This window comes from Leucopleurus acutus, assembly GCF_964270905.1.
Source record: "Leucopleurus acutus genome assembly, chromosome: 2".
NCBI classification, from domain to species: Eukaryota; Metazoa; Chordata; class Mammalia; order Artiodactyla; family Delphinidae; genus Leucopleurus; species Leucopleurus acutus.
In genome coordinates this window covers 138,291,653-138,306,950 of record NC_139143.1, presented here as the reverse complement: position 1 = coordinate 138,306,950, position 15,298 = coordinate 138,291,653, and the positions used below count along the sequence as shown (strand labels likewise).

Sequence of the window (15,298 nt, the reverse complement as noted above, 5' to 3'; positions counted from 1 at the left end):
GCAGCCAGTTATTGTTTTGAACGGGAAGCCTGCCAGCAGCATTAGGCTGAGGATTTGTTGTTAACTTGGCCCTGTTTCCACCTCAGAGCATGCAAAGGGGAATCGTGGTGGCTTGGAAACTCCATACCACATTTTTGGAAATCTGACCAAGAATTCCTCAAAACCGTTTGACCTACAGGTTTTCTGTGGTGAGAAGCTTGGCCAGTGAGTGCCATGAGGTGGTCTCTCACTGAAGAGCTTTGCATCTTCCATAGTAGGGAAGAGCAGCCAGTTTGATGAGGAATCTCGGTCCATTCTTCTTTCGCAGTCAAGGAACAATATCGTTAGTGCTACTCTTTGCTCAGAGTTAATGACTCATGGATTTTCTTAATTTTTTCCCAGTTCTTTGGTCCAACATTTATTGGGTTTCTACTCTGGATCTAGAGTTGTGCTTGACAATGTGGCAAATGAATAAGACAGTTACAGTTCCTGATGGGTGATTCTGCTGTAGAAGCCTGTAGGCCACAGTTTGAGAAACATTACGTTGGAGAAAACAGACTTATAAATGGACATTTGCAAGGCTGCATGTTAAGTGCTAGAGCTCATGAAGAGGAAACATAATGAACAGGTGTCCAACTTGGTCACAAGCAAGGAGTACAGGGCACCCTAGGGAGAAGCTTAATCTATCAGACAGCTTTCATGGTGGTCTCTAGTCTTCTGGACAATTGTGGCCCACTTACCAGTCTTTTCCTCATTTTGTATTCAAATAGTTACATAGTCAATAGTGTTCTCTCTGTAAGAATGGATGATTGAACTTGATCCTTAGAATTACATCAAGACAGAGGGGAGAAAAGAAGAGTCTGTTATTAATAGAACATGTAGACTTGGACTGTAACTGGAAAGTTCTGAAATCAAGTTAGTTCTGAATCTGGGGGATGGCCTCTCTCAGGCCGCATGTTCTGTGTACTCCACTCTCTCTTCTCTCTGCTTGGCTTTCTTAGCTCCTTTGTAATGTTTGCTCCCTCATAACTTCAGCTTGCAGACATCCCCACTATTTATTGGGTGCTTCTACGTACCAGGTGCTATGTGAAGTGTTTTATGTGCCTTTTCTCAAAAACTTTGGGTGTTAGTGTTTATAAAGTACAGATGATGAAACTGAAGCTAAGAGAAGTTAAGGTTTACAGAGATGACACAGCTAATAAGTTCTGACCTTGGGATCTGAACCCAGGTTTTCTAATTCTAAAAACCCTGCTCTTAGCTGCCATGCTATATGGCTATATATGCACACATGCACACATACACGTATATGGTTACATATACATCTTGGAATGTATGTGTAAAAATATTTATATATAAATCTATATCTGTATATGTATTTATAGTTATACATTTCCTGTAGTATGTCTTATGGGACTCATGTTCCCTCTGACTTCTAATCATGTTTTTCTGTTTCAACTGCCACTTCTAATTGCTTTTTCCTCTTATTTTCCCTAAACTTTTTGAGAATGAAAAGTTGCTTGACCCAGCTAATTTTTTGCCATGCCTTGGGTGTGACAGATTGGCTACTTGATGTTATAAGCCTACCCAGGTCTAATCAGCTGCCCCTCAGAGAACAATCCGCTCTTGCTGAGAGGGGCTGATGGTAGGGCAATTTAATTAAATGCACTGGAGACATGAAGGATTACTAGTTTATCGGGCAGCAAGCTTTTATCGGTCTGTCATGTGCCAGCACATATGTGTGTAAACCTTTTCTCTAACCCCAGACTAGTAGCTCAGAGCTTGCCATTTGAAGACGTGGGTTTGCACGCTGCCACCACCGTTTAAAAGTTGTTAGGCAACTGACTATTTCTGAGACTTTTACTTGTCAGTGGCCCTTTCTCGGTATTGAGACTCTATAGAGTGTAGGCACTGGACGAAGCGCCAGAGCTCCCGGATGAGTGAGTTTCCATCCCGGGGGGCTTGTTTGAAGCCTCTCAGCAGTTCATAAGACTCATGGTGGGCAGGGGGAAGGGGGGTCTGTAAAATGCATATTCCAGGACCTAGCCCACCTCCAGAGATTCTGCTTCAGTGGACCCGAGATGGACCACAGGATTTGCAGCTTATTGAGTCTCCTAAAGCTGCAGGGGGTTGGTGGACCTAACGAGAAGCAGCGGGGTGGAGAAAACATGACTGTCCAAAGGATAACCAGTGCTAAGAGAAGAAACAAGACTTAGAGGGACCCAAAGGAGGAGCAATCAGTTCTGTGGGGTTTGGTGTCAGAGAAGGCTTCACAGAGGTGACATCTCAGCTCAGTAGGGGCTTGTCAGGTGGGGAAAAGGGTAAGGCTTTCAATACCACCAGCAAACGTGTTTTCTGCGGTTTGTGAGGATTTGAGAGGCAGAGTGGCTTATGGAAGGCCAGAAAGGCAGATAAGCCAGAGCCCAGAAAGTCTTGTTTGTTGTGTTAAGTTTATTTCTCTGTGATGGGGCACCAGAAATGATTAGGTTAGTGAGAGACAAGTCCGGATTTGACTTTTAGAAAGGTGATTTTGGTTTTACCGTGGAGAATAGAAGGATGGAGGTGAGGTGGACTCCATGGAGTCCTGAGAGGAGACCGTGGTCGTGATCACAGGTGAGCTGTGATGAGAAGGCAGCCAGTGGGGTACAGATGGAGAGCAGGGGACGGATGTGGCGAGTGAGGTACCTGGTTTGGAGCATGCGTGACATCCACCCACATTCACAGTAGGGTATAGATTTAAGTGGAGAGTGGGAGAAAGCAGGAATGAGTTTTAGTTCAAGTGTATCTAGTAGAGACGCCAGTGAACAGTTGGAATTTTGGAAATCCCACTGAAAAGGGAGATTGAGCTTTGTTTAGAAATTTGCAAAACTCTGCTGTCTTGGTGGTAATTGAAGGTGTGGGTGTAACATGAGAGTTCTCAAAAAAAAAACAACGTAAAAAAAGGGGGACATAGGATTATAACCTCAAGAAATAGGACCCCAAGAAATAGCAAGATACAAAGGCTGGGCAAAGATGGAGAAGCCATCTGAAAGAGTTCCAGAAGGGTAGTTTAGAGATCTGTGACAATTTTGATGACAGTAACCTTGAAGAAGCTAAGACAAAAAAATTAATGCTAGCTGCCCTTTATCATTTTTTTTTCTCTTCCACTTACCACAGGGACTGACATCAGTTTTGTATCACTAATTAACAATCATATGCAATGGTATAACAATGAAAAACAGAAGTTATAGGAGCATCTCGCAACCAAATGTCAAGTCAACTCTGGGGATAAAAGACAACAGATTTTTTTTTTTTTATCTCATCATTAATTCAAGAATCGTTTTTACAGTATCTACTTTGTGCTTGGTACTGAGCTAAGTGTGGATGACAGAGAGGTGGATAGGTCCCTGCCCTCAATGAGGTTACCGTGGTTCCAGGACGTGTTATGCAAAAGGAGCATCGCACATAATAAATGATGGTGTTCCAAGAGTCCCATGTGCCTCTCTCAAGGGGGCACAGAATGGGGAGTGTCACAAAATGAAAACATAGAGTATAGCAGAGATAACACTGATTGGGGAATTCAGAACTGAGAAACAACTGCGAGCCAAAATGTGTTTTATTTATTTAATTTTTGGCTGCGTTGGGTATTCGTTGCTGTGCGTGGGCTTTTCTTTAGATGCGGTTCGCGGGGGCTACTCTTTGTTGCGGTTCGCGGGCTTCTCATTGCGGTGGCTTCTCTTGTTGCGGAGCACGGCCTCTAGGTGCGCGGGCTTCAGTAGTTGTGGCACACGGGCTCAGTAGTTGTGGCGCACGGGCTTAGTTGCTCCGTGGTATGTGGGATCTACCCGGACCAGGGCTCGAACCCGTGTTCCCTGCACTGGCAGGCGGATCCTTAACCACTGCGCCACCAGGGAAGCCCAAAAATGGGGTTTTAAAACAATATAGTCAAAGAAGTAAAACATAAGGTTTTGCTGTAAAGTGAAGAGAACACCAAAGCCGAGTTCTAGTCCTGCTACCGCCTCTGCTAGGCAGCCTTCATCTTCCTGGGCACAGCTCTGTCCTCTAGGAACCTACAAAGAGGAGCCTTAAGAGGCTTCTAAGAACGGCCCCCACCACAACCTTCATCCATTTGTTCCAGGTGCTTCCAATAGGTGATCTCTCAGAGGGCCTGAGCCAGGAGTCAGCAGCAGGAAGGAAGGAAGCACACTGCCTCCCCAGGCTTCAGAGAGATTAGTTGTTGTGGGGCGAATTCCCACTCAGTAGTGTTGTGGGTTTTGTTTTGTTTTGTTTATTGCTTTTGACGGGATCAGATGGTTCATTTCCAAAGAGAGGCAGAAAGAATTGTGTCCTATTTAAGAGCAAGGGTCTCGGATCTGCTTAAATTCTGGATTTGCCTCTTATCCCCTGGGTGACCTTCGGCAATTCATTCCACCTCTCTAAGCCTCGGTCTTTGTTACCTAAAATTTTGGGATAAAGATAGTACCTCACAGGGATGTGGTGGGGATTAAAGGTTAATGTATACAAACCCCAGAGCACTGGGCCGGGCACACAGTCGTTGGTCAAAAAAAAAAAAAAAAAAAAAAAAAAAAAAAAAAGGAATCCGTTGATCCAACGAATGCTAGCTATTGTTATTAATAACATCGATGAAGAGCAGTGGACGCACAAACAGCAGTCCCCTCCCTCCCGAATCTCCGCCAGGCAGAAAGCCAGCGTCCTAGAACTTAAAGGGACTTTCGATGGGTGGGACCCCGGAGTCCCTGGCGAGGGCGGAGGCGGTGAGAGCTGGGGTGGGCAGCTGTCCCCGGCAACCAGAAGGTCCCAGGGACCCCACCCCCGGCAGGGCTGGTACCCGAGCCGAGAGCCTGCTGTCCGGCCCGTGGCGTCTCGAGGGGCCGGTTCTGAGGCGGGAGCGGGAGAGAGAGGGGAGGGGCGACCGGGGGAATGTCCCCGCCTCTTTCCCCGCTTCCATAAATCACCGCAGCCGCGGCGGCCGCCGGGCCGGGAAGTGCACGGAGTCGGAGCGCAGCGTGGTGGCACCAGACACCTCCCTTTACCCCGTCGCTGGCTTTCTTTCTTTCAGTGTGCTTTTTTTGTTTATTTGTTTTTGTTTTTTTAAACCTCCCCCTCTCCTGCCTCGCTCGGGTGGCTGCCCCAGCATAGCAGCCCGATCGCCGCTCCTCCTCCGCGGGTGCAGCCGCCCGCCCTCGCCGCCGCCGCCGCCTCGCTCGGCCGGGACCCGCGGGAAGCGAAAGCTCGGCGGCTCCGCCTGTCAGCCCCGCGGCCACAAACCCGGTGCGGACGCCGCAGCTCTTCCAGCCGTCCGCCGCACCGCGGGGGCCGCGCCGGCGCCGGGGTCCCGCGGACAGCTGGGGCGGCCGCTTCCTCTCCCGCCGCGGCCACCGGGGCCCGGAGATGGTGGCCGCCCGCGCTCCCGCGCCGTAGCTGGGCGCCCCCTAAGTTCGGGAGCCGCCGCGGCGCTGAGAGGCGGCTGCAGAAGGGCGAGAAAGTTTTGCCGGGTGCGCGGAGCGGGCCCTGGGCGCACCTCCCGGAGCTCCCTCCCCGCTTCCCGGCGCCTGGAGCCCGTCGGCGGGGAGTGGGGGTAGGCGGCATGGCCCGCGAGCCGGAGGAAGAGGAGGCGGCCGCCCTGGCCCGCGGGGGTCGGGGCTCGCTCGGCCGGGCTGGGGCGCGGCGGCCGCCCCTCTGGCTGCTCTGCCTGGCCGCGGGCTGGCTGCTGGGCGCCGGGGCTGACGCCGACTTCTCCATCCTGGACGAGGCGCAAGTGCTGGCGAGCCAGATGCGGAGGCTGGCGGCCGAGGAGCTGGGGGTCGTCACCATGCAGGTAAGGGCCCCCCCCATCGCGCCCGCGAACTTGTCAGGCATCCCGCCTATCTCCTCCGCGCAGAGCCCGGTCCCATCCCCAGTACAGGTCCCCTTAAACGAGCACCGACCTCGCTGGCATGCACAGAGCCCCCTTTGCCCCGGACACCTCCGCCCTCCCCATGGACCCCCTGACTACACACCAACTCCTCTTCCAAGCACTCGGGTCCCGTTTCTCCTCTGCAGAAGCCCCTGCCCTTTGCACAGACCCATTTTCCCCGCCCCCCGGCACAGTTCCATTATCTCGGCAAGGATTCTCAGGTTCCCTCGCACCTCCTTTCCTAATTTGCACGCATTTCCCCGCAGTCTTTTTTACCCCTCCACCCCTGCAAACTCCCCTTCCCACTTTGTGTACCCATCCCAGGACAGCCGGTCCCGCCTGGCCCGGATGATTTTCCGAGACCCCCAGTGTACCCCCTTGATCACCTCTTCGGGTCCCCCAGACCTAGGCGCTGCAGTGGGCGCCGGGAGGGGAGGCATCGCTGCGTGCGCAGCAACTCCGGGGCCACCTGGGGTCCCGGCTGAGAGCGGCCGAGAGAGTGAACTCCGCGCTCCCTTTCCCCGCCCGGGTGTATGGGGGGAGGGGCTGGCCTGGTAGACTCCGGGTAGATTCCCGACTCGTCCTGTGTGGTGGACTTTTTTTGTTGTTGCTTTCCGCTGTCGCTGTTGTCGGTTGCGCGCTGTCGGCTGTTTTTGTTTTGTGTATGCCTTTTGGGGAGGAAAAAGGGAGCATAGTGAATAAGGTTCCCATTTCTCTAAATTGTTTACCAGGTCCGTCCTCCCCAGGAGAGGAAGGGGGCTAAAGAAAGATTGCCCGAGGCTAGTAAGGAATCCTGAAGATGTTACTAATAACCAATAGTAGTAAAAAATTGCTAAACAGAAACCACCTGGAGATTCTATCGCGCCGTTATTTTAACCTCCTTGGCCCACTAGTTTAGGAGGAGAGGTTGAGATGACATTCCGAGTCTGAAACCTTTGCTATAACATTCTTCCGTACAATAACCTCATCCTCTTCTTATGTCTTCTAACAATAATAACGGTGATGAATGTGGTCTTCGAAAGAGCGAAGTTTCCAGGAATGTGTTCTTGGAATAGGTTTCTGATTTCGATTCTACTGTGACAACCCTTCCACCTCCCACCGGGAGAGGTGTTTTAAAGTCACTTGGGACTCAGGTTTCTGATGTCCTTTTTTTTTTTTTAAAACCTCTCTCCCTAACCCCCTCCCCCCACGCCCCAGTCTCCTTCCAGGATGATACAGTTTTCCTAAAGCTAGTTCCACAGACCTTCACCGCTGTAGTGAAAGACTGTAGGGTGTTTTGTTTTGTTTTAGGAGTGAGGTGAGGCTGAGGAGTGGATGGTTTGCTTGAATGGCAATGCTGCGTTTATTTGCAGGCACCGGCCCTGAAGTGCAAGAGTCCGATTTTTCTTCATGTGCATAATAGTAGACAAGCTTTTAAGATACGTCGTTTAACTTTTCTATGCAGATCTTTTAGGCTCAGATTAAGTTATAATTTTTTCCATATGCGTTTTCTGATTTCTGAGGATTGCTGACAGAGATCTTAGGAGTGAAGTGACCTTTAGAGGAAATGAACTAAAATGTTAGGGATAAACGAGGATTTCTTTTCCCACTGATGAATGTTTCAATTCAGAGGACAAATAATTGTCTTTTTGCATAGAGACCCTCTTTTAATAAAGGAAATTTAATACGTTGCAGTTTGGGACTGTTTGTAAGATTAGCAGGCATTTATCACCTTCATCCCATCACTAGGGCTGGACAAGGAACCTCAGGGTTTTTTTCCCCCTTCACCATATAAGCTAAGGACTAGCTTTTTCTAAGATGCTGACAGCAGTTTTACTGTTTCTCACCCGATCCTTGACAAAAGGTGAAATCGGATCCCAACACATTGTCATTCAGGTAGGGATCCAAAGCAAATGTAGTTTTAAAAGGCTTCCCTGTTGAAAAGGAGACACTTTAGAAAAAAAGCTCTGATCAGTGGGGGGTTTGTGCCCAAATGGCCCTTTATCTCCTCCCAACTGGCCTCTTTCTAACACCTTTGCAACCTCATTGTGGAAACTGGCCTCCTGGGGACAGGGTTTTGTCTGGCAAAATGTGAAGTGGCTTCTCTCCTTTTTTGAAAGGAGCAGCACATACTGTATTTAAATTCTTCTTCTTGAGCTGTACATTGATCTGCCACTTGCCTCCTTCTGGGAAAATTGGGGAAAGGGTCTCTTTTCAATTTTGTTAGACTGTCAGCTTTTGGGGGGAGGGGACACTTGTAAAAATCTAAGGCAGGTTAGATTTTTTGCCCTTAGAACAAAGGTTTCGAGCCTCACATTTTCCTCCGTAAACCTCTGGGATTTTTTCAATGTGTCTGAAATTATATGGGTTTAGCTGCCTAAAGTGCAGATAATATAGTCCTTCCTTGTGACATGTTGGATTTTATAGCTGTGGAGCTAATCTGTTGCTGAGAGGCAGGTAGCCTCATTTGGGCATTAAGGTGAGCAGGGTCAAACTTCCATCTGTAGATACGAGGGGGTTGGGGAGAGATGATGTCTCTTTGCAGAAAAAGAATGTCCTCTCTTGATTAAGGGATTGACTCTTCACTTGACCTTGGCATTTCCAGTACAGTGCAGACCTTTCAGGACAGCATCTTCTTTGACAAGAAACTCTCTGTAGGTCAGTTTATACATGAAAAGCCTATTTCCAGACTTCAGTTGCTGCTGCTGAAATTCTCCAAGGACCGTTTTTAATTTTGAGAAATTGCAAAGTAGCCTTCCAAGGAGGCCTGTTGCCGCCTCTGTCACAGGACAGGCACAAGGAGTAATTTTACAAAAACAAAACCCAGGCCTTCTTTCAGCACTGTTGTTTCCCATGGCATAGTTTTTGTGCTTGCTGATAGAGAAGACAGTTTGAAAAGCGATCTATCTTAAAGATTTTCTTGGAAAGGTTTTCTCATGGAGGCTGCCTGCTCATGTTTTTTTTTTTTTTTTGTGGTGGTGGTTCCTTTTTAGTAATGGACAAAATTAAAAAAACAAAACAAAAACTCTAAATGATCTGCACCAGCTAATTTTGCCAGTGCCCTGGGAAAGCTGCCACTGAACACTGCCCCCCTGGCAGCAGACCCCATACATCATGGGTAAGAGTCAAAAACCTAATCATCATCTCCTCAGGGGTCTCGTGGAGTGAAGCCATCAACGTTGAGATCTAGGGAGCAGAGAGTGGCTGTGTCCAGGGAGACTTGCCTCTGCTTTTTCATTCATGCAACAAGTTTTAATCGAAGAGCATCGTAGAGTGGAAAGAACTCCACATTGGATATTTGGAAACCTGGGTTCCAGCTCTGCCACTTGAGAAGTTGGGTGATCTTTATCTGCAAACCTGGAAATGATGATTCTTCCTAGAGATCTGTTCTGTGGACCTAATGGCTATAGTGTGTGTGAAGGCACCTGCTGATGTGAAGTTGGGGCTGGGAACTGTTGATGGACGTGGTTGTTCTTAAATGGAGAAATATTCCTTGGAAGCTGGCTGAGCACAGAGCATTATGCTAGCTGGGTGTTTGGGGGATTTACAGGGAGGAATCACAGCACAACCCCTTAAGGAGTTTGCAACGTGCAGGCGGAGGTAAGGTTGCACAGGTAAAACAGTTAAGCAACAATGCCTGCTTGTTAGAAGGCATATCGGGCTCTGGGAGCCATTTCACCAGGCACTTATAAGGCCCATTTAACATTATATGACAATCCAGGCTTCCTAACAGCAAGGGCCTGGCACACGTCCAGGGTGCCCGCCTTGATGTTAGCTCTAACTCAGCTCTGCTGGGCTGGGCATAGTCCCTGTGAACTTGGCAGACACACTAGCAGGTTGGTCGGACAGCTGCTGTATGGGGCTTGGAAGAGGGGTGGGTGAGGAGGGTCCTTCCAGCAGGGACAGAAGAAATACCAGAAGCACAAACTTGAGCTTGAACTCAAATTGAAGAAAGAGCAGCAGCCAGGACAGTCATGACTTCAGAAACTGAAGGGCGCTGTAGGGATGAGGTGTTGACTGAAAATATAGAGCAGTGTTGTAAATAGTGGCTACAGCTGAAAGTGAAAGGGGAGGCCTTCTTTGTATGCCCTAGGACAGCATTACGTAAGTTCATTTTTCATATTGGCATACATTCAACAAACTTTTGGGGGAGGCTTCTATTCTATGAGGGGCCTTGGGTTCGGCTAAGCTGGGGATACAAGGTAAGTAAGGCCTGGTCCAGGCCCTGAAGTTCTCAACTGATGATGCAGACAGATACAAAAGGAGGTGGTATGATACGGGGGTTAAGGAGAGGCAGAGAGGTGTTAGAAAGCAGTGGGCTAGTGCCATGGCAGAGAGAGGAACAGGGCATTATGGGAGTACAGAGGAGGGCTGCTGAAGCCTATCTGGTGAGGTAACGGAAGTTGGCTACTCCTCCTTTGGCCTTTTAAATGAACTGTCCACACACAGAGGCCAGTCCTGCAAACAGAAACAGCCTCAGACATTAAGGGTAACCAAATCAGCAGTTCACCAGACATTTCTAATGCCCTTTGGTCGTACTGGACAAGGTAGCTGTTATATCTTAAGCACCAGAAAAGGGGGGTGGCTGTGACTCTTGTACCTCTGCATATGGCCACACGTCTTATTTCTTTGGCCATCACGCCCGGAGTTTCTGTGGTTATTGGACATAACCATCTTTGTGGCTCTACTATAACTGCGTGCTGATTTGCAGTTATGTTTAGGCAAGGTTGGCATTTGCCCCTTAATCATGTCCATCATACCAGGAATGGCATGTTTTAGGATGATTTGAACGTGTACTTAGGCAATCGAGAATGTTTCAGGGATGAAATAATCACCTGTATTTGCAAATAATGTTGTTTGAGCCTATGCCCCGTGCGCAGTATAAGCCCTAGTGGGAAAACTGCGGCCTTGTTTTCTTCTGAGATTGAATGTTTGGAGTAGAGGAAAATTGACCATTGGTGGATGACTTTGAGTTGAACTTGGTAAGAATGAGCGCAAGGAAAAGCATGTTGAATCCCTTCTGAGGGACTCTCACTGGTGTGCTTAGTACTTCCTCCCCTTCCTCTCCACTGATACCTGTCTTAGCTGGCATCGTCGCCTGTGCTTATGCTTTTCCTGCCAGTCGTACTTGCGCCTGGCGGGGTGTGGGGGAGGGGAAGGACATGGTTTTACACTCTCTAACTTGGTGCTATTTCTGGTTGCTGCTTGAAGAGAGTTCCTTCCTTGAGCTTAAGTGGATGAGCAGACAGGAAACTTGCAGAACTCTGGAAGTTAGGTATTACGTGCAGTGGGATTTGTTTTGAATCTGCTTGAACCTGGTGTAAGAGTGTATTGGAAGTCAAAAACATATAAAGGGCGACAGTTTTGACTCAGCTAGTTATTAACTATGTCACTTCCGGCATGTTGTTAAATCACCCTGAACTTGAGTGTCTTCGCGCTTCATTTGGTTAATGGAGGGAAGTATCTTTGAGCACAAGGTCTAACATAGGAACAGTCAGTAAACAGAAATAAATATGGGACAGTCTGTTTAGTGCCAGGGCACAGAACCTGGAAGCAACAAACACGCAACTCCAGAGCCTGAATGAAACCGAAATCTAAGCTACATGTGGTCAGTCCTCTGGCCCAGGGGTTACCCAAGTGTGGTGCACGGACCTCAGGGATGTGATGCAAAATCATCCTTTGCGGCTTGTGAGGAAAGTATTAGACCTGCTATTTATAGTTATTTATTGACTTTTAAGCTTTCTAAATGCAGAGACTTGAAAAAATATACAGAAGTAAAGAGAATAGCATAAGAATGCTCCTGTACCTCTCACCCAGCCTAAATAGCTATCAACTTGTGGTCACACTAGTTTCATATCTGCCTCTGCCTCCACATGCTCTTCCCCTCCCCCGCAGATTATTTTGAAGCAAATTCCAGGTATCACAGCATTTCATCCATAACATTTTTATTGCATCCTTATTTAATTTCTACATTCATGTTTTATAATATGCATAATATATTGCTGCACTAGTGTATAGAATTTGCAATCCATAAATACAAGTCTTTTGGAGGATATATACTTATAATTTTTTTTATAATGATGTGCCTGAGCAAAATGATCACTGCGTCCTCTAGCCCTTTACAAATAGCTAGTACCTTTGCCCAGCAGCCTCCTTTGCCTTCCATATGTAACGCCCAAGTTTCTTTTGCATCTGACCCTCATTTTCATGCCTGGCTTTCCCCACGAGGCTGTGAGCTTCCATGTTTTCTTAGTGGCCAGCTTATAGTCGGAGCACATGTATTTGACTGATGTGCCACAGGCCCCGTCTTCTTACTCCTGCTTTGTCCCTCTTGCAGAGAAGGAAGGCAGGAGTGAGAAAGGAACAAGGCAAAATAAGCTGTGAGGGAGGAGGGGAGGTTGAAGAGGAAAAGCTGATTATATATGTAATTATCTTCTGATGAGTCTGTCAGCAGATATTCCCTGGGTGCCTTGTTGCAGAATCAGAGGCTGGGAGAGTGCAGGGAAAGTACAGGATACCCAGTGCTTTCCCTCCAAGAGCTGTGTCTTACCCGAGAGCCTAAACCAACTTGAATAGGTCAAGGCAGTATAGAAAGAAATGCTAAAATATGGGATCAAGGTTACACCAGGGGGTTGCTAGCTCTGACGTTGCCAGGGGTCAGTTAGACAGAATGAGTGAGGCGGGCCAGGTGTAGGTCAGTAGGGAACGGTGTTGGCTGTTGTAAACAGGAGGTCACTGATCGGGGCTGAAAGGAGGCAGCTGCTACTCAGCTTCTCCGATTGCTGCCCGGTGGCAATGAGGGTCCCGTGTTGCCACGTGACTCACTTTTCAGGAGAAGCTGGGTATCTGGTTTTTAGATGAAATCTCTTGATTCTTAAAATGTTGGCAAACAATCCACATTTAAAAAACAAAACAAACAAACAAAACATTGTGTGGGCCAAAGCAAACATGCCTGTAGGCTGCATCAGGCCAGAGGCCACCAGTTTGCGGTGTCTGGATTAGAATTATTCAGTGAGCTCCAGGAGACAAAATCAGTGCTTGTGTGTAAAGGTTATGGGGAAGCAAGTTTCTGTATGATAAGAAGGACAACTTTCTGATAGAAGAGTTCTAAATTGGATTGCTTTAGGAGATGAGCTCCCTGTCATCCTAATTACTTAAGCAAATGGTCATCGACTGTTTATTTGGTGCCAGGCACTATGTTCGTTCTGAGGCAGCCATCGGTTAATTTCCAAGGCAGTGAACGGTATGAGAAAGGAGGTTCCGGATGCTTGGAGAAAGTATGTCAGAGATGTTAACCCATTTGGAGGGTGCAGAGGGATTCAGAGAGTGCCGTTCCCAGAAGTCTCCTTTGTGATGACGCCTTCAAGGAGTGGAAAAATGGCCTTAAGATTTGGAGTTTAGAGAGCTGGAGGGAAGGAAGGGTGCAGGAAGAGGTCAGAGAAGTAGACAGAAGTCAGGTAGTGGGTCCTTGGATCCTTCATGTCCGTCAAGACACATGGCAGGTAACAGAGCACCAGTTTATACCAGCTTAAACAAGGAAGTAGGTACTGCCTCATGCAACTGGACAGTCTAGGGGAGATCTTTGGGCAGGGCTAGATGAGGGCTCAGTGTGGCCGTACCCTCCTTCCCTCCATTCTCATAGGTTCTCCCCTTTGTTTCAACATGGCTGGCAGTAGCTTCTTAGTGTTTGAGTTGAGAACTAGCTGCTGCTTGTGCCTGAGTCTCTTGTCTTTGGAGGAGATGTGCTCTGGGCAGGGGTGGCGGGGCGTGGCGGGGGGGAATAGGAACCTGGAGAAATGAGGAACTTGGTGCCTAGAAAGCTCAGCTGAAGTGATTTAGGATTCAGGCACCATTAGCAGCCACCACATCCCATGGCCTGCTCTGTACCTAGGTTCTGTCTCCCCCAGTACAGTTCCGGGAGGACCTGCTTTGCGGTCTCCCTGCTTCTGGCCTGCACACAGGCTGGCTGGCCTCTCACTGTGGTCCTGTGGCCTGCCCTGAGGGGCTGTACAAACTCAGCCTCAGCAGGCCTGCCCTGGGCATGCCTTTTCTCCCTGACCTGTCAGATCCACGGATCACCGGGTGCCATGAGAACTGGGAAGAACCAGAGAGAAAGTCAGATGGACCTCTCGCATTTTACAGATGAGAAACGGAGGCCCACTGGAGAGTGGCTCTCTGGAGCTTACACCAGTAGTACGTGTGGTAGACTTAGAACTCAGGTCTTCGTTTTAGGGTTCTTGCTTTTTGACCTTTTTCACAGTTCTACCCCATGACAGCTCCATTTTCCTACAGAAGATTGCCTTAAAATGGAAAGGAAACTTGACTTAAGAACCTTCCCATTCCTCTTTTGAAAAAAACTGGCTTATTTCTTTTATGGTTGAGAACTTAAAGCTGATAGTCTAATTTGACAGCTAACTGGGTTTTGTTTTGTCTGTTTGTTTGTTTTAAAGCTACTTAAATACCTAGAAGTCAGTGAGCCACTGAAGAAATACAAAAATTCTGAGACTCACCACAATGTTAGATATTTTTAGATATTTTTTAAAAGAACAAATTTAAGTGGTCAATAGCTATTTATAATTGTGAACCTGTACCACCAAAGTAATTTTTAATTAAAAAGATAAAGCAGAAAAAGAAAACAGAACTTTAAGGGAGGAACAACTTTGTTTTTTTGGTATTTATATAAAAGCTACAGAAGGAAATTACACCTGTAATTTTCAGGCAGAGTGCTATTTTAGAATTGAATTTTGGGACTGCATATCTCTCCCCGGTTATTCGAAGTATGAAGTTCTTTCTTTTTGTGAAAATTGTAATAGTATCATTACTTTGGAGGGGTTGTTTGTTTGATTTGATAATGAAACAAAATAAATGTCATTTGAATGCCTCTTTACCTTGCCCACTTTGTTCTGAATTCAAAAGAAGTTTTCCCTTACTTCAGATTTACATAGTCACATGATTTCTCAGTTAATTACAGTTAGAAAAGTTCCAACACCCAAATACCAGCCTGGGTCCACTTAAAAGTAGCTTCTGGTCCATATATCCCTGGAAATAGTGTCCTTTATTGTCATTGTAGTAGAGAAGCCAGTGGAGGAAATTCTTATCCATTGTACATGATAACCTCCTGGTTCTGTTCCAACCATAACAGTTATTTTAAAGGCTCGGTCAAAGCCCAAGACTCCAGCACTTTTTTTTTTTTTTCTGGATTCCCCTTGGATATTTTTTTTTAATTTTAATTTTTGCATCGAGTATTTGAAAAGATACTTCGAGGCCCTGGTGGAGGGGCAGTGAAAATCGGCAAGCCAGTGAGAATGAACCTGAATTTTTAATTAGGCTTTGAGTTGTTTCTGCAAAGTGTGGAGACATCATTAGTGATGTAAGTCTTGTTGCATTAGCAGAGACTGACATTTCACTTCAAACGGGGAGAGTGCAGCTGTCCTGTGCAGATAAAAG

General features: G+C 47.4%; 1 protein-coding gene across 2 annotated transcripts in view; it reads left to right on the top strand.

Moving 5' to 3' along the window:
* Positions 1-5,449: 5,449 nt before the first annotated feature.
* Positions 5,450-15,298, top strand: part of CACHD1 (cache domain containing 1) — a 215,769-nt gene continuing 205,920 nt past the window's right edge. For both annotated transcript variants that reach the window (XM_082832498.1, XM_082832497.1), the window contains exon 1: positions 5,450-5,794. In XM_082832498.1, coding sequence (XP_082688624.1) covers positions 5,564-5,794 — 231 coding nt within the window. In that variant the 5' untranslated portion in view covers positions 5,450-5,563. The remainder of the gene's footprint in view (positions 5,795-15,298) is intronic.